Here is a 25,675-nt window from a genome sequence, read left to right as displayed (position 1 = left end):
ACAGGATAAGTACCTTTCACTAGAACCAACAAGACTAGCGATAATTGTACTAGAATACCTATGATGTAAATGATGAACTGGAACAAAAACAAATTGCTGGGAAAGCTTAGCAGGTCTGGCAGCATCTGTGAAGAAGAAAAATCAGTTAACGTTTCATAACTAGGGTTCTGTGGAAGGGGCATCAGATATGAAACATTAACTTTTTTCTTCACAGATTTTTCCAGATCTGCTGAGCTTTTCCAGCAATTTGGTTTTTTTTTTGTTCCTGATTTACAGCATCTGCAGTTCTCTTGGATTATATGTAAATGATTAAAGTCACCCTACAGTGTGATGCTAGCTAAGCAGGATTTGCAGCAAATTTTATGCAGCAGGGGAGCAACCCATTGCATTACATCCAAAGTGCAAATACAAACTGAACAATACTACACTGATTTAGAACATTCCTGGCCTTTTATCTCTCCCAATCAAATTGATTTAAATCACTCAAGCAAAGACAAAGTGATGGTGGTGCTTGACCACAAGCCACTTCAAAACACTTTCCTCAAACTGCTCCAAAGTATTTGCAAAGAATCATAGAATCCCTATGGTGTGGTTACCAGCCATTGAGTCTACACTGTCCCTCTGAAGAACATCCCACCCATACCTGTGCAGGAAATGACATCACCAACCCAAGGAAACCTAACCAGATAAAAAGAAAGTGGGACATAACACCAGCGCTTCGTCGGAGGCTCACTGTTGATGTTACCTAGAATGGTGACGAAACGTCTGAAAACTAACCTTCCAGCTCAGCGAGCAAAATCACATCCAGAAACTCAACCTGAGCTACAAATCTTCTCAAAACTCGCTAACCCCTCACCCTCCCAGGGACAGTATCCCTCTGTTCCCATCCTAGTTGTATATTTGTCAAGACTCCCTTTAAAAGTCACTATAGTAACTGCTTCGACTACCTCCCCCGGCAGCGAGTTCCAGGCACCCATCACCCTCTGTATTTTAAAGAAAAAATCAACAACTTGTCTCATTCTTCAGAGATAATAGGAACTGCAGATGCTGGAGAATTCCAAGATAATAAAATGTGAGGCTGGATGAACACAGCAGGCCCAGCAGCATCTCAGGAGCACAAAAGCTGACATTTCGGGCCTAGACCCTTCTTCAGAGAGGGGGATGGGGAGCGGGAACTGGAATAAATAGGGAGAGAGGGGGGGAGGCGGACCGAAGATGGATAGAGGAGAAGATAGGTGGAGAGGAGAATATGGGTGGGAAGGGGATAGGTCAGTCCGGGGAGGACGGACAGGACGAGGAGGTGGGATGAGGTTAGTAGGTGGAAAATGGAGGTGCGGCTTGAGGTTGGAGGAGGGGATAGGTGACAGGAAGAACAGTTTAGGGAGGCGGGGACGAGCTGTGTCCAGCTCACCCCGCCTCTCTAACCTGCTCTTCCTGTCACCTATCCCCTCCTACCTCAAGCCGCACCTCTCTTTCCCACCTACTAACCTCATCCCACCTCCTTGACCTGTCAGTCCTCTCCTCTCCTCTCCACCTATCTTCTCCTGTATCCATCTTCGGTCCGCCTCTCCCTATTTATTTCAGAAGCCTCTCTGCATCCCCCTCGCTGATGAAGGGTATAGGCCCAAAACGTCAGCTTTTGTGCTCCTGAGATGCTGCTTGGCTTGCTGTGTTCATCCAGCTTCACGCTTTGTTATTGGCGCCGCCTCTTGCTCCCAAGAGGAGCTCGAACAGTTCATCCACTTCACCAACACTTTTTCCACCCCAACCTCAAGTTCACCTGGGCCATCTCCAACATGTGCCTCACCTTCCTGGACCTCTCTGTCTCCATCTCCAGGCAGCGAGCTAGAAACTGATGTCCATTTTCAAGCCCACCAACTCCCACAGCTATCTAGAACACACCTCCTACCCTCCTTCCCCCCCCGCAACGCCGCAAAAATTCCATCCCCTATTCCCACATCTGCTCCCAGGATGAGGCATTCCCCTCCTGCACATCCCAGATGGCCGCCTTCTTCGAGGACCTCAACTCCACCACCACCACCACCCCCCCCCCGCGCAGTGGTCGAGAACGCCCTTGACCATGTCTCCCACATTTCCCGCAACACATCCCCCTCCCCCGCCCCCGCAATATCCGCCCTAAGAGAATCCCCCTTGTCCTCACATACCACCCCACCAACCTCCGGATACAACGCATCATCCTCTGACACTTCCGCATCTACAATCTGACCACCCGTGCCTGCCTTCCGGAGAGACCACTCTCTCTGTGACTCCGTTGTTCGCTCCACACTCCCCTCCAACCCCACCACACCCGGCACCTTCCCCAGCAACCGCAGGAAGTGCTACAATTGTCCTCACACCTCCTCCCTCACCCCCATCCCAGGCCCCAAGATGACTTTTCATATTAAGCAGATGTTCACCTGCGCATCTGCCAATGTAGTATACTGTATCTGCTGTACCCGGTGTGGCTCCCTCTACATTGGGGAAACCAAGGGGAGGCTTGGGGACTGCTTTGCAGAACACCTCCGCTTGGTTCGCAGTAAACAACTGCACCTCCCAGTCGCAAACCATTATAAGTTCCCCCTCCCATTCCTTAGACTGCATAGCCATCATGGGCCTCCTGCAGTGCCACATTGATGCCACCCGAAGGTTGCAGGAACAGCAACTCATTCCGCTTGGGAACCCTGCAGCCCAATGGTATCAATGTGGATTTCACAGGCTTCAAAATCTCCCCCTCCCCCACTGCATCCCAAAACCAGCCCAGCTCGTCCCGACCTCCCTAACCTGTTCTTCCTGTCACCTATCCCCTCCTCCTACCTTAAGTCGCACCTCCATTTCCTACCTACCACCTCATCCCGCCTCCTTGATCTGTCCATCTGTTAGCTTGTCTCATTCTTCACCTTTTTAAACCTTGCCTCTTATACCTTAAACCCATGACCCCTGGTAACTGACTCTTCCACCCTGGGGTGGAAAAAAACACTTCCAATTGTCCGTGCCCTTCACAATCTTTTAGACCTCAGGTCGCTCCTCAACGTCTGTCATTCCAGCAATTGTGGGACGAAACCCACACGCACTGGGAGAATGTGCAAACTCAACACAGACAGTTGCCTTTAGGCTGGAATTGATCATGGATCCCTGGTGCTGTGCGACGGCAGTGCTAACCACTGAGCCACTGTGCTGCCCTGAATGATGCTTTTTGTTTGCAGAGATCCCATCTGGCCATGGCCAGAAGCAAGGGAGGCAGATATAGTGATAATGGGAACTGCAGATGCTGGAGAATCCATGATAACAAAGTGTGGAGCTGGATGAACACAACAGGCCAAGCAGCATCTCAGGAGCACAAAAGCTGACGTTTTGGGCCTAGACCCTTCATCAGAGAGGGGGATGGGGAGAGGGAACTGGAATAAATAGGGAGAGAGGGGGAGGCGGACCGAAGAAGGAGAGAAAACAAGATAGGTGGAGAGGAGAGTATAGGTGAGGAGGTAGGGAGGGGTTAGGTCAGTCCAGGGAAGATGGACAGGTCAAGGAGGCGGGATGACGTGGTAGGTAGGAAATGGAGGTACGGCTTGAGGTGGGAGGAAGGGATGGGTGAGAGGAAGAACAGGTTAGGGAAGCGGAGACAGGCTGGCTGGTTTTGGGATGCAGTGGAGGGAGGGGAGATTTTGAATCTGGTGAAGTCCACATTGATACCATTGGGCTGCAGGGTTCCCAAGCGGAATGTGAGTTGCTATTCCTGCAACCTTCGGGTGGCATCATTGTGGCACTGCAGGAGGCCCATGATGGACATGTCGTCTAAAGAATGAGAGGGGGAGTTAAAATGGTTTGCGAATGGGAGGTGCAGTTGTTTGTTCCGAACCGAGCGGAGGTGTTCTGCAAAGCGGTCCCCAAGCCTCCGCTTGGTTTCCCCAATGTAGAGGAAGCCACACCAGGTGCAATGGATACAATATACCATGTTGGCAGATGTGCAGGTGAACATCTGCTTGATATGGAAAGTCATCTTAGGGTTGAGGGAGGAGGTGTGGGGGCATGTGTAGCACTTTGTGTTTGCAGGGGAAGGTGCTGGGGTTGGATGGGAGTTTGGTGCGAACAAGAGAGTCGCAGAGAGAGTGGTCTCTCCGGAAGGCAGACAAGGGTGGGGATGGAAGAATAGCTTGGGTGGTGGAGTCGGATTGTAGATGGTGGAAGTGTCGGAGGATGATGCGTTGTATCCGGAGGTTGGTGGGGTGGTATGTGAGAACGAGGGGGATCCTCTGGGGGCGGTTATGGTAGGGACGGGGTGTGAGGGATGTGCTGCTGGAAATGCGGTGTTCTCGACCACTGTGGGGGGAAAGTTGCGGTCCTTGAAGAACGTGCACATCTGGGATGTGCAGGAGTGGAATGCCTCATCTTGGGAGCAGATGCGGCGGAGGCGGAGGAATTGGGAATAGGGGATAGAATTTTTGCAGGAGGGTGTATGGGAGGAGGTGTATTCTAGGTAGCTGTGAGAGTCAGTGGGCTTGAAATGGACATCGGTTTCTAGCTGGTTACCTGAGATGGAGACTGAGAGGTCAAGGAAGGTGAGGGATGTGCTGGAGATGGCCCAGGTGAACTTGAGGTTGGGGTGGAAGGTATTGGTAAAGTGGATGAACTGTTCGAGCTCCTCTCAGGAGCAAGAGGCGGCGCCGACACAGTCATCAATGTAACGGAGGAAGAGGTGGGGTTTGGGGCCTGTGTAGGTGCAGAAGGGAGTCTGCTCCACGTAACCTACAAAGAGGCAGGCATAGCTTGGGCCCATGTGGGTACCCATGGCCAGCCCCTTTATCTGTAGGAAGTGGGAGGAATCGAAAGAGATGTTGAGGGTGAGGACGAGTTCGGCTAGGCAGATGAGGGTGTCGGTGGAGGGGGATTAGTCGGGCCTGTGGGACAGGAAGAAGTGGAGGGCCTTGAGGCCATCTGCATGAGGAATACAGGTGTATAGGGACTGGACGTCCATGGTGAAAGTGTGGTGTTGGGGGCCAGGGAATTGGAAGTCCTGGAGGAGGTGGAGGGTGTGGGTGGTGTCACGGACGTAGGTGGGGAGTTCCTGGACCAAAGGGGAGAAAATGGAATCCAGATAGGTGGAGATGAGTTCGGTGGGGCAGGAACAGGCTGAGACAATGGGTCGATCAGGGCAGGCAGGTTTGTGGATTTTGGGAAGGAGATAGAAATGGGCCGTGCGGGGTTGGGGAACAATGAGGTTGGAGGCAGTGGGTGGGAGGTCCCCTGAGGTGATGAGGTCATGGATGGTGTTGGAGATGATGGTTTGGTGCTCGTACATTGTATCCGGAGGTTGGTGGGGTGGTATGTGAGAACGAGGGGGATCCTCTGGGGGATATAGATTGTTCACATGCTGCTGGGAGCACAACTACCATGAAGAACATGAATATACAATATTTGGTGAAATGTTGTGTTATGAATGGTGAATTTTCTTTGTGACCATGTATATTGTGTAAGTTGCCATTATTGAGTAACTTAACATAGCTTGTCACCGCAAAGAGTGCATGTGATTCTTATTTTAGTTTTTAATGGAAAGGAGATGTTTTGGAGAAATGAAATTGTATATCTGTATTAGCTGGCTTTCATAATCATATGACCTTTACCTCTGCTGTAAGTGCTTTTTGCGTGCAGTGCGTTAGAGCCATTAAAATGCATCACTTCAGACAAACTCTTAGTTCATTATTTAGCTGAGCAATGAATGTAAAGAAAGAAACAATTTTCATAATGATTCCCATCTGTAAACTGAAGCTTCACTGGTATGTGTGGTGACATGAGCTGTAGCAGCTGCTGCTTACATTGCCCTTCCCAGTAACACATCCCTCTGTTACCTGCTTCCTGCTGTAAGCTTCAAGCTTCTCCTTTTGAATGTATTGATGCTTCCTGCGTCAACCACTCCATGTGGCAGCTAGTTCACCCTGTTCAGTGTAAACTGCCTGCTTAATAGCTCCACTGAAGATGAAATATGATGCTCACTTTTCACTGCGCAGTGATGAATTAAATATAGTTCTTGTTTTACGCATATTACCCACTCTGCAGTCAGATCGTGTCTGACTGATCATGTATTATTGATGAGCCGCAGTCAGTGGGATGAGTTCAGGAAGGATCTTCTTAGCTTCAGTGCAACGTACTACAAAGATAAGTCATGGCATCAGAGTAATTTCTCCAGCTTCTAACTGGGCTGGAGCTAACATGAAGATTATACAAACTTCACAGGCATACACAATGATTGTTAACTGGAGCAAGTGAGGCCTTATTCCTGGAGAATTACAATAATACAGTTTCTTAAATAGAAAATAATAGCTAGGTAAATGCATGTATTTGTTTATAGTTCCATTGTTTTTTTTTAAATTCTAATTTACAATTTCTGGAAACAATAATACAGGATTTAATTCCTTTTTAAAAAGAACAGTTACAGATTTTTCTACCTGTTGGAATATTTTAAAACTATGTACCAGATTCTATAATTAAAGTTTGTTTAAACACAAACGCTTTTATTTTCAAAATGAGTAGTGAATGAACTTCGCTCCTGAGTTTTAATTTCATGAGTGCAATTTATTTTTATTAAAATGAAGCACCATCTCATGGGCAGAGCAGGTCCACGTTACATTCATAGGCCAGTTCTGTTAATGCTGTCACAGTATGGAGCTCTTATCAGGCAGAACTCTGGGATACACAGGCTCACGTATTGTAATGCAGGATGTTTGTACAGGTCGGACTTTGTTATCTGGTTCCTACCAGAAGTGATGACCATACAGCTCCTTTTAAAATGCCTTGCATTAAATAGGGTTGCCAATCTAAATGGAGTTGATAAAATTGCCTCCTATTCTAGATGTAGCACTGCATCTGACCCTCCACAGCCACTCTCAATAGAACTCTGCCTGGGAGCAATCATTTTTTAATGGTGAGTTTAAAATGCACGACCTAGCAGTGAGCAGTTCAGATTGCAGCCAGGTAGAATATGACTGTCACATCTTTATCTGTTCTGTTTAAGACAGATCAGTACATGACTGTGGATATGTTATGGTGACAGCTGCTATCAAAAAGCTAGAACTCTTTTTCACTTGCTACATGCACCATCTTGCTAGTTTTCTCTTTATTTTGAAAAAGAAGCCTGGGATGCCCACATTGCTAACAAGGCCAACATTTGTTGCCCATCCCTAATTGTCCTGGAACTGAGTCACTTGCTTCTAAGTCAGCCACATTGCTAGGGATCTGGAATCCCATTTAGGCCAGACCAGGTAAGGATGGCAGATTTCATTCCCTGAAGGATTATAAGTGAACCACGTGAATCGTGATTGTTGCGAGGGTCACTGGATCTCAGCAAGTCTTGGAGCGAAATTATATGCCCTTGTTAAGATCAATAGAGACTGTTAGGTGCCAAGTTTTGGTATAGGTCAATATTATCCTTTTTATTAAACATTCTTCTACTTAGTTGCAGGATGTGATTTAGCTCCATGCTCAACACCCAGCTATCACTTGCCAGAGCCTGCCATGTGATCTGTTGTTTAAAATAGTCAGAGTTCAATAATAGTGTATTTAGCATTGCCCTAATGCACTAAGTCACTCTTACTGTGGCTAGCTTCGTAATCCAGATTTATAAATTGAACTGAAAATCTCTCTGTCCATTTTGGTTGGAGGTGGGACATCCTTCCCTTTTTGGGGCCAGAAATCCAGCCCTGCACCCACCCACCCCCATAGATGATAGCATTTCCTGACTTTTCACCCAGGGAATGAGGGCAGTACTGCCATTTAAGTGTCTACCCGATGTTCTTGGAAAGAGAAAAAGAGACAAAACCATTTTGTAGAATTCTGAAGAAGTCATACTAGACTAGAAGTGTTAGCTCTTGCTCTACAGATGCTATCAGACCTGCTGAGTTCTGCAGCATTCTCTATCCTAGTTTCAGATTTCCAGCATCCCCAGTGTTCTGCTTTTGAATGAAACCTTTTTTAGGCTTGTTTTGTACCTGTATGTACAGGAATGTATAAATTACTCTGACTTTCAGAACTGTCAAATTTGGTTAATTTTTCTTGGTCATTACTTCCTTACATTGAACCTCCAACTTTTATCAAAGTGGAAGTCAGGGTTGGGAGTGAATTATATGACAAAAATAACCCAATCAAGTGCTTTGCAAAAAGTCCATGTGATCTATTAATGATCCTGTATGTGCATTTCCTGGTTGGCAAGATTTTACTTTCTGTTCAAACTACCTCCTTCCTGCCTGTCTGGGCAGGATCTACATACATCACCACAGACAGGAACACTTATTGCAGACAGACTGGCTTTATAATGTGCATTTCCAGCACACAGTACTGCTACAGGCACATTGAACACTGTCTGGTATCATATCCATTACTAACACCAAGAACAATGATTGGTTTGTGAAGACCATTGTTGCAAGTGGCAGGACCTGTACTACTGGCTTCAGGACCAGTTTTATCTACTGGTCTCAATTCCCATAGTACGCAGGTCTTTCACTGATCCATCACTACTGGACTTTCCCTTTGGTTGCCATCTTAAACTTTGAAAGTAATGTGGCAGACAAACAGAAATAAATGACAACTTTCAAGGTGAGAAATCTACAAATCAGGCACAAGGAAAATTTGCAGCAAGTGAAATGTTTTTTTGAAGTCAGTCCTGTGATAAGATTTTTTAATCCTGAGTAGCCATTCGTGAGTTGAATGAACTGTTTCCAGTGACAAAATGGCCAGTGATTAGAGAACACTGAATTAGTGGGTGATATAAAAAAACTTTCTTTCTTAGAGCCAGTTGTTGAGATCTGAAGTGCATTTGATGGTAACATTCAGAAGAGAATTAATAAGATTAATTGGCTAGCTCATACCAAAGGACTGACACAAACACTGGACTAAATGGCTACCTTCTGTGCTATCTCTTGCATTAATTCTGTGATCGCGTAGGAACAAGGAAATGTTTCTTTGTGCAGTAACCTGTTCACCCAAGTAGTGCTGTGTCATAGGGTGGTTAAGGCAGAGACCGCTGGGAACATTCAAAAGAGAGTGATGCAGGGAAAATAGGTTTGGATTTCTACTAAGTAGCTCAAAAATAAACATGAGTGGCCTGTTTGTGTTGTAAAACTCTATGGTTTTAACTTCCGTTTGTTTGTTTGGATCCTTCACGTATTCGTGAACATCTTAAACAATGCCATAGTACTTCTTCTGAATCTTCACTTGATTCTGACGTGATCTAATTTCATCTATCCCTCTGTGTAATGAAGACATCTCTGGAAGAGCAAGAGTTATTCATCCGAGACAGAGGTGGCTACTTCCTGCTGCATTGTCTGGTTTCTGAAAATGAACAGTGACTGTTCAGTCAGAACTGTTTCACTTCAAAACTAGGGGACGTATTTTCAAGGTGAGAGGAGAAAGATTTTAAAGAACATGAAGGTCAACAGAGTTAGGAACTGCAGATGCTGGAGAATGAAATAACAAGGTGTAGAGCTGAATGAACACAGCAGGCCAAGCAGCATCAGAGGAGCAGGAAGGCTGACGTTTTGGGCCTAAGTCAGCAGTTTTTTTTTTAAACAATGTGGTTCTTGCCTGGAATGAATTACTTGCAGAAGTGGTGGATGTAGGTACTGTTATAACATGTAAAATACATTCAGATGCAGTCAGTTCTGTTATAATGCAATAGTTGCATTCCTGTATAATATCACATTATAGAAATAACAGGGCCATTGTGAAAATTGGGGTTGGGGCAGACCACCAAAAAAATCACTCGAATCACACCAGCCTAACACAAAGGATAGCTCAGTCTGAATAAATGTTTAATTCATATCTAATAATGAAATAACAGTAAATTTAACACCTTGCCTTGGGGGGGAAAAAATGTCAGGATGACTTAATTGGGGGGGGTAGTTTTTGAGGTAGCTCTGTGTTAGTGCAGGGGCTGAGGGACATTGTTGTTGTCGTCATCACCTTTAAGTACAGTTGTGGTTGCAAGGTTAGAGCAAAAAATATTTATTTCAGAAGTGAGTGACCGAAGTTCATTGTCTTCTGGCTTTTTTGGTGGTTGGCTTAAAGACGTCCAGCTTTTGCTGCTTTTGCTCTTCTTTCATGAACAATCACATGATGCCAGCGCAGGGATTCTCAGTGCTTTCATTAGGCATGCTCCGGATAAAGCCTGAAAAATGATCATGTGATGTCAACATGTATTCCTCTGTGCACCGATGGAATCACGTTATAGGGATCACAAGTTTTAGAAATAGCATTCTCTTATTGGTCAGTTACATTTTAGCCAATTCGCATTCCTGGAACACATGTCATAGTAGAATTGGCTTTTTAAGTACATGAATATGAAATATTTGAGGGGATATGGGCCAAATGTAAGCAGTTGGGACTAGTTTTATTTGGGAACATGGTTGGTATGGACTGGTTGGAATCAAGGGTCTGTTTTCACGCTGTATGACTGTATAACTCTTCTCTGAGCCTAGTTAGTGAGTGATATGACACTGTAGATTTTTTGGGCCACACCATGAAGTAAGAGTTGGGTGATCTCTTACTTGGGGATTGAGAGAGTGAATGTGATATGGTTTTTGATACCTTTTTACTTTGTGTTGGGATCAGGTACTTGTCAGTCTGCCATCAAATATATAAACATGTTTGACCAAAGTTGCTGATATTGTTGAACAGGCTCTAGATAAAAATGAAGTCACCTGACACTAGGTTATAGTCCAACAGGTTTATTTGAAATCATAAGCTTTTGGAGTGCTGCTTCTTCACTGGGTGAAGTGGAGGGAAGCACACAGGCATGGAATTTATAAGCAAAGTGATCATTGCAAGATGATTCTAGGTAAATAGAGGTCAAAATAGCACAAATGATGTTGTTCAGCCTATTGGCACTCCACTCAAGTCTCTGGTGATCAAAAGTGTCAGACATTGAGAGTGAAGTGTCAATAGCTGAATAACAAGTGAAAGGATGACCTATGATTCCAATTAATTAAGGCAGAGAGGTAATTACAAAAACTGAAAAATAAGATGGTGCTGGAGACAAGCCAAGTGGCTGGAATAACATGATCGGTAGAAGAGTCGACATGTATGCTCAAGCCATTAGGAGATGTTGGTACCAGGTTCATCAGCCATGATCACAAGATGGTGCAGAATGTCAGCCAGGCACAACGTAACATCCATGCTCTCAAGGCAAACTGCAACACTGTCATCAAACCAGTAGACGAAGGAGGAGCCATCATCATACAGAATAGAACGGAATGCTGTAAAGAAGTGTACAGACAATTGAACAACCAGGAACACTACAGGCAACTACCTGCCGATCTGACCAAAGAACACTCCTGTCGACTTGGCAGACTGATCCAGACCTTCAGAGTATCCTATGCATTGTCATCCCATATACTTTTCTTTTGAGAGACTTCTGCTTGCCTTCTGAAGATACAGCCAACACACCCAGACATCCCATCGTATCAAGCTATGGGACCCAGTGTGAGAACCTCTCTGACTATGTCGGGGGGGGGCCATCTTAACCCTTTTGTAAAAGGACTCCCAGCTTCTGTTGCAACACTACAGATTGGTGGTGTGCTACATGTAACCCCAACACTCTGTTCTGTATTTGTAATATCGTCCTCACTGTACTGTTTTGACACCATTGCCTTTAACTTATGATCTGTCTACTTTTTAATTATTTTGTACAGTTTTGGATGGCTTGTACTTTGGTTAGGCCCTTGGTATACGACTTATACCTATCATGTTATTTCAGCGCTTTGGTTTGTCTCTTGTACCCTTTTTTTAATGGTAATTATCTCTCTGCTTTAATTAATGAGATCATAGATCATTCCTTCACTTGTTATTCAGATGTTAACACTTTACTCTCTCTGAACACTTGATCGCCTGCACAGACATGTTGTTCAGTCTGTCAGCTCGCCACCATGCCACTTGTTTTATCTTTTGATACTCTTAATTACCTAGAATTATCTTGCAGTGATCTCTTTGCCTGTAAATTTCTGTGCCTGTTTGCTTCCCTCCACTTCACCCAGTGAAGTACTCCAAAAGCTTGTGCTTACAAATAAACCTGTTGAATTGTAACCTGGTGTTGTCTGACTACTGACTTTGTCCACCCCAGTTCCATACTGGCACTTCAACATCACCTAAATGTGGTAGGAGGACACACCATCACTAAACCAGATATTGTGATTGGCCCTTGGCCCACTACTTCTACAGGGTGACAAGACTGACTCAGTTTTGGTCTTAACAGGCCAATGTGTGCCACATTGTTGAATGTACATTTTGCAGATGTTGGGCTCACTGACTATAGCCCTTGTAGAAATGAACCTTCCATCCCCTTCTTTCCTTACTGTATGACCCTATCCGTTCAAATTGTGCAGGAACTGCAGCCTGCTTGGCTTGCGATTCTCAAGAAGTAGCCTCAGGCCAAGAGTCCAACAGGCACCAAAATGTCTCTTTCAGATGTGCTTCTGTGGAATATGAGGGCAGTCTGGTGTGCTTCCCTGAAAACCGTTCTCCACCCTGCATTGTGCCATCTTCATGATGGTTCCCAACCTGCTGCTTGCCCGGCTCAGCACTGCTGTGTGAAATGAACTCCAGTCCCACCCGTCTCCAGCACTTCCGAAAGGCTGTGCCGCTGGTGGCCTTTTGCCTGCACACCAATTGATACATTGGTGTCCACCTCTGGAATCTGCCCCACTCCAAAGAGGCCCGTACACTGGAAAACAAAATCAAGGTGAACACTGCCCACTGTTTGCCTTTGATTTAACCGAGCTGCCAGTGGAGTAACAATGGATTAACCGTGTGGAAAACAATAACCCTATCGCGTGCACAGAACGATTTTGAATCGATCTCTGGCTGGGACGGTTCCAGCCTGGTTTTAAAATTGGAACAGGGAAAACAGACCCTAACATACCTAACATAGTTTGTAGCCCATTGTTTCCCAACTGGGTCTAAATGTTGTGTAACCAAGTCATCAATCAGTAAAACCTCTTTAGAGAACATACGGACTAAGAGCAGGAGTAGACCATTCAGCCCCTTGACCTTTCTCTACTATTTAATGCAGTCAGGCCTGATCTCATCTGGGCACCGACTCCATCATCGTGTCTGATGCCCATAATCTTTCAAGCCAGTACTAATTTAAAAAATCTGTCTGTATTCTCCTTTTTGTTTTATCTTTTATGTACCAGCATCTGGTGTAGTGAATTCCACAGATTCACAGCCCTTTTGAGAGAAGTAATTTCTTCTCACTTCTGTTTTAAATCTGTTTCTAGATTCCCCATGTAAGGAAACATCCTCTCTACATCTGTTGTGTCAAGCCCTTCAGCATATCTGAATTGGATTTCCTCTCATTCTTCTAAACTCCAAAGTGTATATGCCTAAATTACTCAATCTCTCTTCAGAAGATAAACCCTTCATCTCTGGCATCAATTTATTGAACTTCCTCTGAGCTGCTTTCAATACATCTATATCCCTCCAAGTAAAGGGACCAAGATTATACATGGTGATCCACGTGCAGTCTTGTTAATGTCATGAACTGTGGCAGCAACACTTCCCCCCCACTTGTACACTCTTCCTTTAGCAATAATTGCCAAAATTCCATGTATCTGGAATGTTTTAATATGGATATCTGCATGTAGTGGATTACAGTAGCTCCACTATAATTCATGTTTAATATTAAACCAGTGGTTGGATTTTGCAAAGTGCGCTTGATTCAACTTAATGAATGAATTAGTCAGACTTAATGTAATATTCAGGATTTTATGAATGTGTGGGGATATTTTAATTAACTTGCTTTCATTTAAAAAGTCTCCTTGATGACTGCCAGAGCATTTCAATTAAATAAGATTGTAAGGCAAGTCTCTTGATACTGGTTGAAGTGCAGGCCCATTGAATGTATAAATCCTGCCCTCCAATGACATTCAGACTTGTATTGTAAGTAACTATAAATAAGAATATAAGAAATAGCCTACTGCTATTCCTATTTAGCCCCTGGACACTGCTCTGCCTCTCAAAAAGGTCAAGATTCAATCTGACGGTATCATTTCCACTTCCCAGCATAGCCTCCCCTCCAACCCCAATAACCTCTCATTTCCTTGTAGCTCAAAAATTTGAGTAATCTAGCTTTGAATGTATTCAGTAACTCTACCTCAACTGCTCATAGCTGTCTGGGGAAGAGAATTCCAAAGATTAACAACCTTCTCAGGAGAAATTTCTCCATGCCTCGAGCTTAAATGGGAAAATACCTCACTATGAAACTGTGCCCCAAGTTCTAGAATTCCCCACTAGGGAAAACATCCTTTCAGCACCTACCAACCCCCCTCCAAATGTTACATGTTTCAGCAAGGTCACCTCTCCTTCTTCTAAATTCAAATAAGTAAAGGCACAACCCGCTCAACCTTTTCCCCATAAAACAGCAGCTCTCCATGCACCACCTTGTGTGATCTCATTAATGCTTTGTATGATTGTAGCAAGACTTTCACGCTCCCAACTCTCTCGTTATATCCTCAAAGAGTCCTAATAAACTTTGACAGAACTCATTTCCATTTCATAAAACCATGGTCACTCTGTATTTTGATTTCCTAACTGCCCTACTACTGCTTCCTAAATGATGGATAGGAGCATTTCCTGAATTACAGTTGTGGATTTGTTTGCCTATAGCTGCTTGCTTTCTATTGCCCTTATTTCTTGAATACAGATGCTACATCTGTGATTTAGCAAGCTGTCGCCATTTGTTCAGAATTGAGAAATGGCGGAGCCACTGTCTTGAGCCATTTCTTTTAAGATCCAAAGGTATAGTTCATAAGGCCAATAAAATGTGTCATATTAAATTTCTTAGTATGTTTTTCTCTTGTAGTAGTGATAATTTTAGGTTCCTCCCTCCCTGTGTTCCTTTTCAATTATTCCTGATGTTCTTTGTTCTTCATCTGCCATGAAGAAACATACCAAATAATTATTTAAGTGTCTGTCCTTTCCTTGGTGCCCATTATTTAATTCTCCAGTCTCATGTACTAAGGGCAAATATACTGTCTCTTGTTTTGTATATACCCTTTTGAAGCTCTTACAGTATGTTTTATTTCTTTCTAGTTTATTCTCATTTAAGTTCTCCCTTTTACTTGTCTTGCACTTTTTGTTTTACTTTAAATTTTTTTTGTATATTGGCTAATCACTATTTGTTAAAACAGGGTATGCCTTTCATTTCTATTTGATAACATGCTTAATTTCCTCAGTTAGCCATGTGGCATTCTTATCATATGTTCCATCAAGAATCTATCTTTTGTGAGTTATACTGTGGCAGATATTTAGTGATATTTATATTAACTGTTTTTACCTTTTTAATCCCTCTCTTTTCCTAGTCCACTGCACTTAACACTTTTCACACCTTTTGTAATGGTCTTTATTCAAATTTTAAGATGTTGGTTTCAGATCCACTTTTCTCAGTCTCAAGCTGAATATGAAATACCATCACATTATCTCCTGCCAAGAGGTTCCTTTACTAGGAAATCATCAGTCAATCCTGAATGCTTACATGCTACCATGTCCCTGGTTTGGTTTCACAATATACTGTTCAAAGAATCTGACCTAAGTACACTTTATGAACTCATCATCAAGTAGAGAGCAACGCGGATAAGATTGGAAAGTGAACGAGCAATGGAAGTGCAGTGTGTTTGATTATTGCACAGGTATTGCCTGTTTGAACAAGGGGGAAGCAAGAACTCAATTGATTCTTAATTCTCTTCAGACGTGTCCTAGGAAAGCATTTTTGGGTTACAACTCCAGAATTTCCTCCTCATGCCTTTACATCTTCCTTCATTTAAGTTGCTCCTTGATTTTAAAAATGCCTTCACCTGGGACTTGTACCTCTGAATGTAGAATTGGTACCAACTGTTTCTGAAAATTCTCGGGTTGCTTTTACTTCATTAAAGGTGCCATGTAAATGCAAGCTCTTGTAATAACTTGCTGTTTGTGCAAATGAATATAGGAAAATGCTAGAAATAACAACTCTGGCAACATCCAATGAAGAAAAACAAGGGGCTTAATTTTGCAGTAACTTTCAAGAGCAACTAAATTTAAGCAACTGATGCCAGCTGAACAGGTTTAAGAGGGAACAGAGGGTGGCAGTGGGAGGGAGTTATACTTTTTGACAGATCCCACTTTAACCGTTGGCCTAAGTGTAGAAATATCTCTTGAACCTGTTGCTTTTCATAGTGCCAGACATTTACAACCTATAGTGCAGGTTGCATCAAGAAGCTCTGTCTTGGGCTGCCACGACACAGGCATTGAGATAATTTCTAACCAACCTGCACAAAGATGTTCTTGCACACCTCTGGAGCAGATGGAAGTTGAACCCAGGCCTTCTGGCTGGAGGTAGGGACACTAGCACAGCATCACAACAGCCCTAAGATACAGGCACTGAGTTAACTGAAGAGTGACTGACGATCACTAGTCCTAAATAGTATACAGTGTTCTGTCAGACATTGGTTCAAAGGCATTAATTAAACTGAGACACCACTTGAACACTGTATCGGGATAAATAGGCCAGCGCATGTTGTGTGCTGCAGGAGAATTGGCAGCTAATTCAATCACAAACAAAAACAGAAATTGTTGGGAAAGCTCAGTAGATCTGGCAGCGTCTGTGGAGAGTGTTAAAGCTAATGTTTCGATCCAGTGATCCTCCCACACAAATTCTGAAGAAGGGTCATTTGACCCGAAACAATAACGCTGACTGCTCTTCACATATGCTGCCAGATCTGCTGAGATTTCCCAGCAATTTGTTTTTCTTTCAGTGAGCCAATTCAATTAGCCTGCCATTTAATTAGAACATTGCATAGATTGTTAGTTGGAAAGTACCAAGGGTTCTTTTCTGTAGTGTTTCTTTAAAAAAAAAACAAGTCGCTGTTCTGTTGCAAAATGTTTCTGGTACTCTAACGTTCTTCTGCACAGCCTGTCAGCTTGCACCTTCACTATAGTTGAGCTTATCTAAAACTCTGTCCATTACCTTAACTTGCCCCCAAGTCCTGTATGCCCAACACTGCTGTTCTCATCGATCTATATTGGCTGCTGGTCCTCACTTAAAATTCTTCAAGTTTTCAAATCTGTCCATGGCTCTGTCCCTCGCTGTCTTTGTAAGCTCCACCAGTACCACAACTCTCTGAGATATCTGCACGCCTCCATTTCTCGTCTTGTAAGCAGTCCCAGTTTATAATCACCAAATCATTGGTATCTGGACTTTCCATTGCTTGGGCCCTAGGCTCTAAAAGTTCTCTTCCCAAAACAACTACGTCTTCCTTCCACTCCACCTTAAAACTTAACCCTTTTTGAGAAAGTTTATAGGTGGCCAAAACCTATCTCCTTTTGTGGTTTGGTATCGAATCATATTTGTTAAAGCTCCTTGAGATATTTTTCTTTGTTACCAGCACTGTATGAATGTAGATATTGTTAGTGCATTTTATATTGTCTCCTCAGTAATACTAAATCATTACAGACAAGCTGATTTAAAAAGTAGGCTTTACTCACTGCACTGGATCAGCTATCACTTCGTTGACTGCTTCAGGCAGTACAAATATATCGGCTGTCTGCTTGAATTGAATTAGCTTTATTGTCATATGTACTCAAATGAGTGAAAAGTTTAAAAGTCGCTATTTACAGCACCATCTGAGGTACAGATTCTTCTGCTCCAAGAGCAGGTACAGTGTAACAATGTAATCACCTCTACTGGGGGGAGAAAAGTTGCCCTGGTCATTTTCACTGGGAGCTTCCCAAGAAAAGGATCAGTTTGAAGAATTTATTGTTTTCCATCCACCTATTGATTACTGATGTCAAAAACGTCAATTTTCACAAGAGACAAAGACTTCTGTTTCTGTTGTGTTCTTCATGATCCCAGGACAATCCCTAGAATTTTTTTTCACACAATAAGGCAAATTTTGAAGTGTAGATTGGTGCCCACGTTGCAACATATGTTCAAATATGTACTGGTGGCAAAAAGCAAGAATTGGGAATGAATTCTGTTAAAAATAGGAAAGAAAGATGCTTTAAATGGAGACCTATGAACAATATAAATTTTAAAATGCTGAATAGGTCTATCATCAACTTTACAGAGAAGCCTGTGTTTCCAAAGGACTCTTTTCACCATTTTGAGGATGAAATTGTAGTATATTTTCAGGAAACTCTCTTCCAATTAAGATTTCAGCTCAGGAATCTGCTTATTCACTGTAATAATTTGTGACTGTTGCCATATTAACTGTAACCAATTCTGACCTCGTGCAATTCAATGATGTTCTGTATAGTGTCATGTTCTGATGACAATCCATTCAACAGCAGAACATCAGACTCAGTTGGAATGTTGTAATTGCTCCAACTCTCGGTGACTGTTCAGTCAGGTACCTAAGGCTTGAAGTTCTGGAATCCCTTCCCTGAAAGTTTCTGCCTCTCTACCTTCCTTTCATCCTCTTAGACATTTCTTAAAGCCTTGTTTTTGGGTCAAGCTTTTACGGTCATCTATCATCCAAACCCCTCCAGTGGCTTGATGTCAAGTTTTACTTGGTAACACTCCTGTGAAAGACTTTGTCACAGAAAAACAGGAAATGCTGGATATATTATAGTGAGTCTGACAACATCTGTGAAGCAACAAAGGGAGGGAAGCATCTTGAGACCTCATATTGTGATAAAGGCATGATAAATGCTTTTCCACCAACATCTTCAAAGGCTTTGTAGTTAAATGCATTTGGTTAATTTTAAACAGCTTTTGTTTCGAAGACAGTATTTCCCCCCCCCCCCAACTCTGTTCAAAGCCACTTATTTCAAATGATCAGATTTATTTTTCTAAAAAACCCTACGTTTTCCATTTTTATTTATTAGAATGGAACAAAACACTTTCTGAAGAAGGTCCAGACCTGAAATGTGAGCATTCCTGCTCCTCTGATGCTGTTTGGCTTGCTGTGTTCATCCAGCTCTACACCTGGTTACCTCAGATTCTCCAGCGTCTGCAGTTCCTACTATCCCTCTCTCTCTCAATATAAATGCTTTCCTTGTTTGTTAGCATTGGAGGGAACAGTGATGCACCAGTTCAGTCAAGATACAAGACTGTGGTCCAATTGAGATCCATTTTTCTTTGAAGTAGGTCATCTTTCTTGTTAAGCATATATTTTGGAATCAAAATAATCAGCCAAATAAGATACTGTGCACTTCTGGCTGATAACGGCGAGATTCTCTAGCCTTTTAGAATGATGTAACCCCAAGCCACTGCGTCTCAACAGCCTCTCCATCTCTGTTCAGGTATTTTATACAGACAGTCACTTAACTGCTGGTGAATGAAGCCACACAAACTGGCATCTTCCAACAATCTGCTATCAAATCTATAAGTGAAAGAACCTTGACAGTGTTGGCTGTTCAAGCAGTCAGCTACAAGAGCAGCTCCTTTGTACACCATACAAGAATGAACCCACTTGTCACACAGGACAAGTTTAAGCTTTGAGAAGGCTGGGGCAAACCCCCAGGAAGAGCTGTGCTGACCACAGGAATTTGGGGCATGATCGGAGATTGAAAGCTGCACTTGGGTTTGGAAGGGAAATCATTGAGTTACATCAAGTACAGTCAATGTTTCTCAACCTCTATACTAACAGGAACACATTGAATATCTTCAATTAAAATAACAGTAAACTGCAACTAAGATATTAACCAGTCAGTGTGTACGGCCGACATCTTCGAAGGTTTTGTAGTTGAATGCATTTGGTTAATTTTAAACAGCATTTGTCTTGAAGACATTACATTTTTTATTCTCAATTCAAAGCCATTCATTTGAAATTATCAGATTTATTTTTCTAAAAAGCCCTACGTTTTCCTTTTTTATTTATTTATTTATTTATTTCCATTTTAATAACTGGAAAGTTATTTTTAATTGTATGAAATTACTAATTTATTAATAGATTACAAAATGTAAAGGGAACAGCAATTTATGCAAATGTTGTGGCATATTGTTACAATAATGATCTGTGAGTTTAGGAAGAAGGAAAATAACTTTGTTTCTATAGCATCTCTATGCTTCAGGATGCCTCAAAGCATTGAACAGTTAATTATATATGTTTTGAGTTGTTGTAATGAAGATAATATAACACATTTGTATGCAGTAAGCTCCCACAAATAGCAGTGTGATAATGGCCATGTTAATTATTATGGCAATGTGTTTGTTGAGAGTGAAATTTGCATGTTAGAGGGGAAACCCCTGCCCTTCAAAAAGTACTAATGGGATCTCATGCTTGCATCGAAGCAGAGAGAAAGGATTTTCATTTAACATCTCATTTGAAGGATGGCACTTCTAACAATTTCTTTTCCCCTTTACTCATACGTGGAACGGGGGTGTCGCTGGCTAAGACAGCATTTATTGCCCATCCCTAATTGCTCAATCACATTGCTATGGGTCTGGAGTCACATGTAGGCCAGACCAGGTAAGGATGGCAGTTTCCTTACCTAAAGGACGTTAGTGAACCAGATGGATTTTTCCAACAATTGGCAGTGCATTAACGGTCATCATTAGACTCTTAATTCCAGATATTTATTGAATTTAGATTCCACCATCTGCCATGGTGGGATTCAAGCCCTGGTCCCCAGAACATTACCTGGGTCTATGGATTAATAGTCCAGTGATAATACCACTAGGCCACTGCCTCCCCTGTGTCAACCTAGATTGGATGCATAGGTTCTAAACCTGCACAGTGAGACTTAATTCCACAGGATTAATGTTGTGGTATGGGTTTTGCAGCTCAATATTACTGTATTGACGTTAGTTCAGAGCTCAGTTGTATGTCGTGGTTTACTGTCAGTCAGCAGTAATCATTGCAAACAATGATCAGCTAGAGTCCAGTGTGTAATAAAACGGGTAATGCAAGCAGTAATTTGCGAGTGATCATATCATGTGGTAACAACAACACACACTTGCATACACAGCACTTTTAATGCAATAAGTCACAAGAATGAACTTCATAGGAGATAATATCAAACAATGTTGGACATTGGCCACATATGGAGATGTTGAAATAGAAGATGGAAAGCTGTTGGGAAACATCACCAGATTTGGAAGCAGTTCAGAATTGATGAACAGTGATTAAAAAGACATGATTTTGAGTTTTTCCAAACTGCTGGAATGGGAGGTAAATGCATTGCCCATGTGAGGAATATATTTTCAGTGTAGAAAGAAAGAGTTGCTCCACAGCCCACAAACATTGTCAGAATTAACTTAGAACCTCTAATAATTTGGTTTAAGGTCTGTGTTGCAGCAGTCTTTTCTTTATAATTTGCCTTGACAGCACCAAAAAGTAATTGGAAGCCTTCAGGAGTTCAACACGTGAGTCTATCACTGCGAGACAAGAGAAACAACTGTCACCGTTCCTGCTACCTGTTTCCCTCCCATCTCCTGTGTAGAATGTGATTCATGCCGCAGTGCACTTCCACACCCTGTCTCCCATGACTTCATCTGAGGGACTAACCCTCAAATTTAAACAATCATTGTTGACAGGCCATTTGACCGTAGCAAGGACATCTCAATAAGCACCTACATTTAACACAATAAGACATGGTCAAGATGCTCCACAAGAAGGTTATAGTTTGACACTGTGCAATGTAAACCTAACATCTCATGGTTGATGTTTAAAGGAGAAAACAGCAATAGAGAGGAGGGGTAGTTGGGGGATAATAGAGAGAAGGAGATGTTTAAAGAGGGAATAGAGTGTCGAACCAAAGTTGGCTGAAGGCATGAGCCTGCCAGTTGTAAACCAAAGAAAACTGAAAACTCAAAATGCAGGAAATGGAAGAGAGTAGATATTTCAGAGAGTTGTAGGATTGGAGAGATTACAGAGGGAAGGGTGAGGCATTGGAGTAATTTGAAGGGAAGTTTAAAGTGGACAGATTGGTTAGTAAGCTGTAACATTGGGAATGACGTCCTGAATCTGATATAAATTATTCATTGAAATTTGGTGCACATTTGACCCAATTACATGTACCACTAAGATAAAGAAAGGGCATACATTTATAAAATACATTCTGTGACTCTGGAACATCCCAAAATGCTTTGCAGTGAAATAAATAGTTTTGAAACATTGACTCTGTTATAAAGTGGAAACATAGGACATTACAGCCCAGGAACAGGCCCTTCAGTCCACCATCTCCGTGCTGACCATGATGCCATTCTAAACTAACCCTGTTTGCCTACATGGTCCCTATCTGTCTATTCTCAGCCTGTTCATGTATCTGTCTAAATGCCTCTTAAACGTTGCTATCGTCTCTGTTTCTACCACCTCCCTGGCAGTGCATTCTAGGCACACAAGCCCTCTGTATTTTTAAAAAGAAAACAATTCTCTGCCTCGCGCATCTCCTTTAAACATTCCCTTTCTCACCTGAACCTATGCCCCCTTGTATTTAACATTTTCCCCCTGGGAAAAGGACTTCAACTGTCCACTCTATTTGTGTCTCTCAATTTAATGTACTTCTATCAGGTTACCTCTCAGCTTCCAATGTGCGAGTGACAACAATCCAATTTTGTCCAACCCTCTGATACACTCAATTGCAGGCAACAGCTTTCACACCCTCTTGAAAGTCTCCACATCCTTCTTATAGTGTGGTAACCAGAACTGCACACAATATTCCAAATGTAATCTAACTAAAGTGTTATACAGCTGTAACATGACTTAGCAATGTTTATACCAGTGCTCTGACTGATGAAGGCAAGCATGCTGTACACCGCCTTTACCACCTCATCCATTTGTGTTGCCACTTTCAGGGAGCTATGGACTTGGATCCCAAGATCTCTCTGTATCCTAAGGATTCTGACATTTACTTTAACTTTGCTTTTGCATTTGACCTCCTAAAATACATCACCTCACAGTTGTCTGCATGAAATTTCATCTCCTATTTCTCCAACCAACTTTTCAACTGATCTATATCCTGCTGTGTCCTTTGATCCGCTTCCACACTATCCACAACTCCTCCAATTTTCATGTCATCTGCAAATTTACTAATCAGATCACCCATAGATCCAAGTCATTTATATACTTAAAGCAACGAACAGAGGTCCCAGATACTTGCGGAACACAAGAGACCTGTAGTCAGAAAAGCACCCATCCACAATATCCTCTGTCTTCTATGACAAAGCTAACTTTACATCCAGCTTACCAACTCCCTGTTGATCCCATGTGACTTAATCTTCTGGACCAGCCTGCAATGAGGGAAATTGTCGACTGCTTTAGTAAAATCCATGCAGATAACGTCCACTGCCTTACATCCCTTCCTCAGAAATCTAATCAAATTTGAGAGACAAGACCTTCCCCACACAAAACAATGCTGCTTATCCCTAATAAGCCCCTTCTTTTACATATGAGTTAAACCTGTTCCTAAGAATCTTCTCTAATAATTTCCCTACTACTGATGTAAGGCTCATCTGCCTATAATTTCCTTAATTATCCAGGGGTGGCATAGTGGCTCAGTGGTTGGTGCTGCTGCTTCATGATGCCAGGGACAAGGGTTCAATTCCAGCCTCAGGTAACTGTGTAGAGTTTCTCCCCTGTCTGTGTGAATTTCATATGGGTGCTCTTTCTTTCTGACACAGTCCAAAAATGTACAGGTTGGGTGGATTGGCTATGCTAAATGGCGCTGTAGCATCCAGGAATGCGCAAACTAGGTGGATTAACTGTGGTAAATGCAGGATTACAGGGACAGATTGGGGCTCTGGCCCTGGGTGGGATACTGTTTGGAGATTTGGTGTGGGCTGAATGGTCTCTTTCTGCACTATATGGAGAATCTATGGTTGTCTGGCCCTTCATAAACAAAGGAACAGCATTAGCTATTTTCCACTCTTCTGGGACGTTGCCCATGACTAAAGAGAAGACAAAGATCTCTGTCAAGACTCCAGCAGTCTCTCCACTTGCTTCTCTCCTTATGTTGGGACCTTAGGGATTTACCCACCTTAATATTTTTCAAGACACCCAACAGCACCACCCTCTTAAAAACAACAAGCCCTAGAATATCAATATACCCCACCCTAATCTTATCACCATCCATTTCCTTCTCCTTGGTGAATTAAGGTCCTCACCCACTTCTTCTGGCTCCACGCATAAATTCCCTCCTTTGTCCTTTGCAAGGGAAATGAAAAATTCACACTGACCCAGCCTAATCACATTACTTGTAGTGTTGAAAACTCTCTCCGGAATAGAAACTTCACCAGAGTAGCTCTCGAGAATTTAACCCTGGCCAAGACTGTGTTACTGATCACTCAGTTTGCTGCTAAACAGGACTTTGCTCATACATCTTTCGGAACTGTTTGCACCAAGGGAGCTGTACCATGGAACACACATCCAGGGGTTCCTGGCAGATTCCAACTGCACAGAGCAAATTAGAAAGAAGGCATAGGAAGATTCAATGAGATGTTAAGCTGGTGCCTGGTTAGATGAGGCATCTACAGCTGCTGGGAAGGAGGTGACTCTTCCAGATGAGAAGCATCAAATGGACTATGGATCTTCTTTATCTTAGCCCATTTTCTGATGTGTAACCCATAAGTAGTTCTGCAGTTCAATGAAATTTGTGACACTGAAATAATGCTGACCAATAGTGGCAAATGACTGAGAGTGCATTTAACTTCTCTTCCAATGTTTCAATCTCTAAAAGTCAATAATGCTCACTTTCCAATTATTAAGCATGAGGAAAAATAACATAAGTTGGAAAACGATGACTTCGACACAATCAGTTAAAATTTTAAATAGCAGAGACAGGCCACGTTGATGTTTAATCATTCACAAAAGTCTGCTGTTGCTTTGCTGTATCTCTTCCTGTCAACGTATCCTTCTATTCCTTTCTCCTTTGCACTAACTAGATTCGCCTGAAATACATCCATACCACTTGCCTCCCTGTGCAGTAGCGAGTTTCATAAAAGGATGAACAAATTATTTCTCTGAAGTAACTTGATTGCTAACCTTGAAAGGAACTATTTTCCCAATGGAGGTGATTAACTGGTGCTTCAGCCTTCTGTTATATTTTATTCCAGGTTACAGAGAAGGCTTTCTGTGGAAACGGGGACGTGATAATGGTCAGTTCTTGAGCAGGAAGTTCATTTTATCAGAACGAGAAGGCGTCCTGAAATATTTCAACAAACACGATGTAAGTAAACAGCTCCTCACCTGTGCTAAAATTCCTTGTCTGCCCACAAATCTAAACCTTGTGGCAATAGAATGGTGTATCTCATGTTAGGAAGCATGGCAGCAGGGACAAAATAAAACATGGAATAGAGGCATTGTGAGGATAAAATGGGCTCCAACCTCTTTCCTCCCTCAGTACCTGCCCCAATTCCTACTGTAACCTTTCCATCACCACCAAATCCAATTCTGTAGAACAATCTGCTTTATATTAGTTTGTAAGTTTAAAGATAACAGTTTTGAAAGGGTTTAGTACACAATTAGCAGCAGGAATTGACATTTCTGGAAGTAAATCATTCCTCCAGTAACGTTCAGAATCCATGAACATTATGACCATTGCCATGCATATATTTCAGGCTCACATCTGCTCTGAGTGTGGACTCGTTCTCTCAAGTTGACTCAAGTATCTTTATCTTTCTCCTATTATTTATCGTAAGTGGGTGACTCCACTTGCCCTTGGGAAGTGAGGGGTTCACCTTTTTCAGTCAGTGGTCCAACTGTACTATCATTTTCTGTAG

General features: G+C 42.6%; 1 protein-coding gene across 2 annotated transcripts in view; it reads left to right on the top strand.

Annotated features, from left to right (window-relative positions):
* The window catches only part of LOC125462597 (arf-GAP with dual PH domain-containing protein 1-like), a 108,724-nt gene that overhangs the window by 62,989 nt on the left and 20,060 nt on the right, over positions 1 to 25,675 (top strand). For both annotated transcript variants that reach the window (XM_048552797.2, XM_048552798.2), the window contains exon 5: positions 25,010 to 25,122. In XM_048552797.2, the coding sequence (XP_048408754.1) occupies positions 25,010 to 25,122 (113 nt within the window). The remainder of the gene's footprint in view (positions 1 to 25,009; positions 25,123 to 25,675) is intronic.

Source organism: Stegostoma tigrinum, chromosome 23, assembly GCF_030684315.1.
Source record: "Stegostoma tigrinum isolate sSteTig4 chromosome 23, sSteTig4.hap1, whole genome shotgun sequence".
NCBI classification, from domain to species: Eukaryota; Metazoa; Chordata; class Chondrichthyes; order Orectolobiformes; family Stegostomatidae; genus Stegostoma; species Stegostoma tigrinum.
This window is presented reverse-complemented; position numbering and strand designations above follow the sequence as displayed.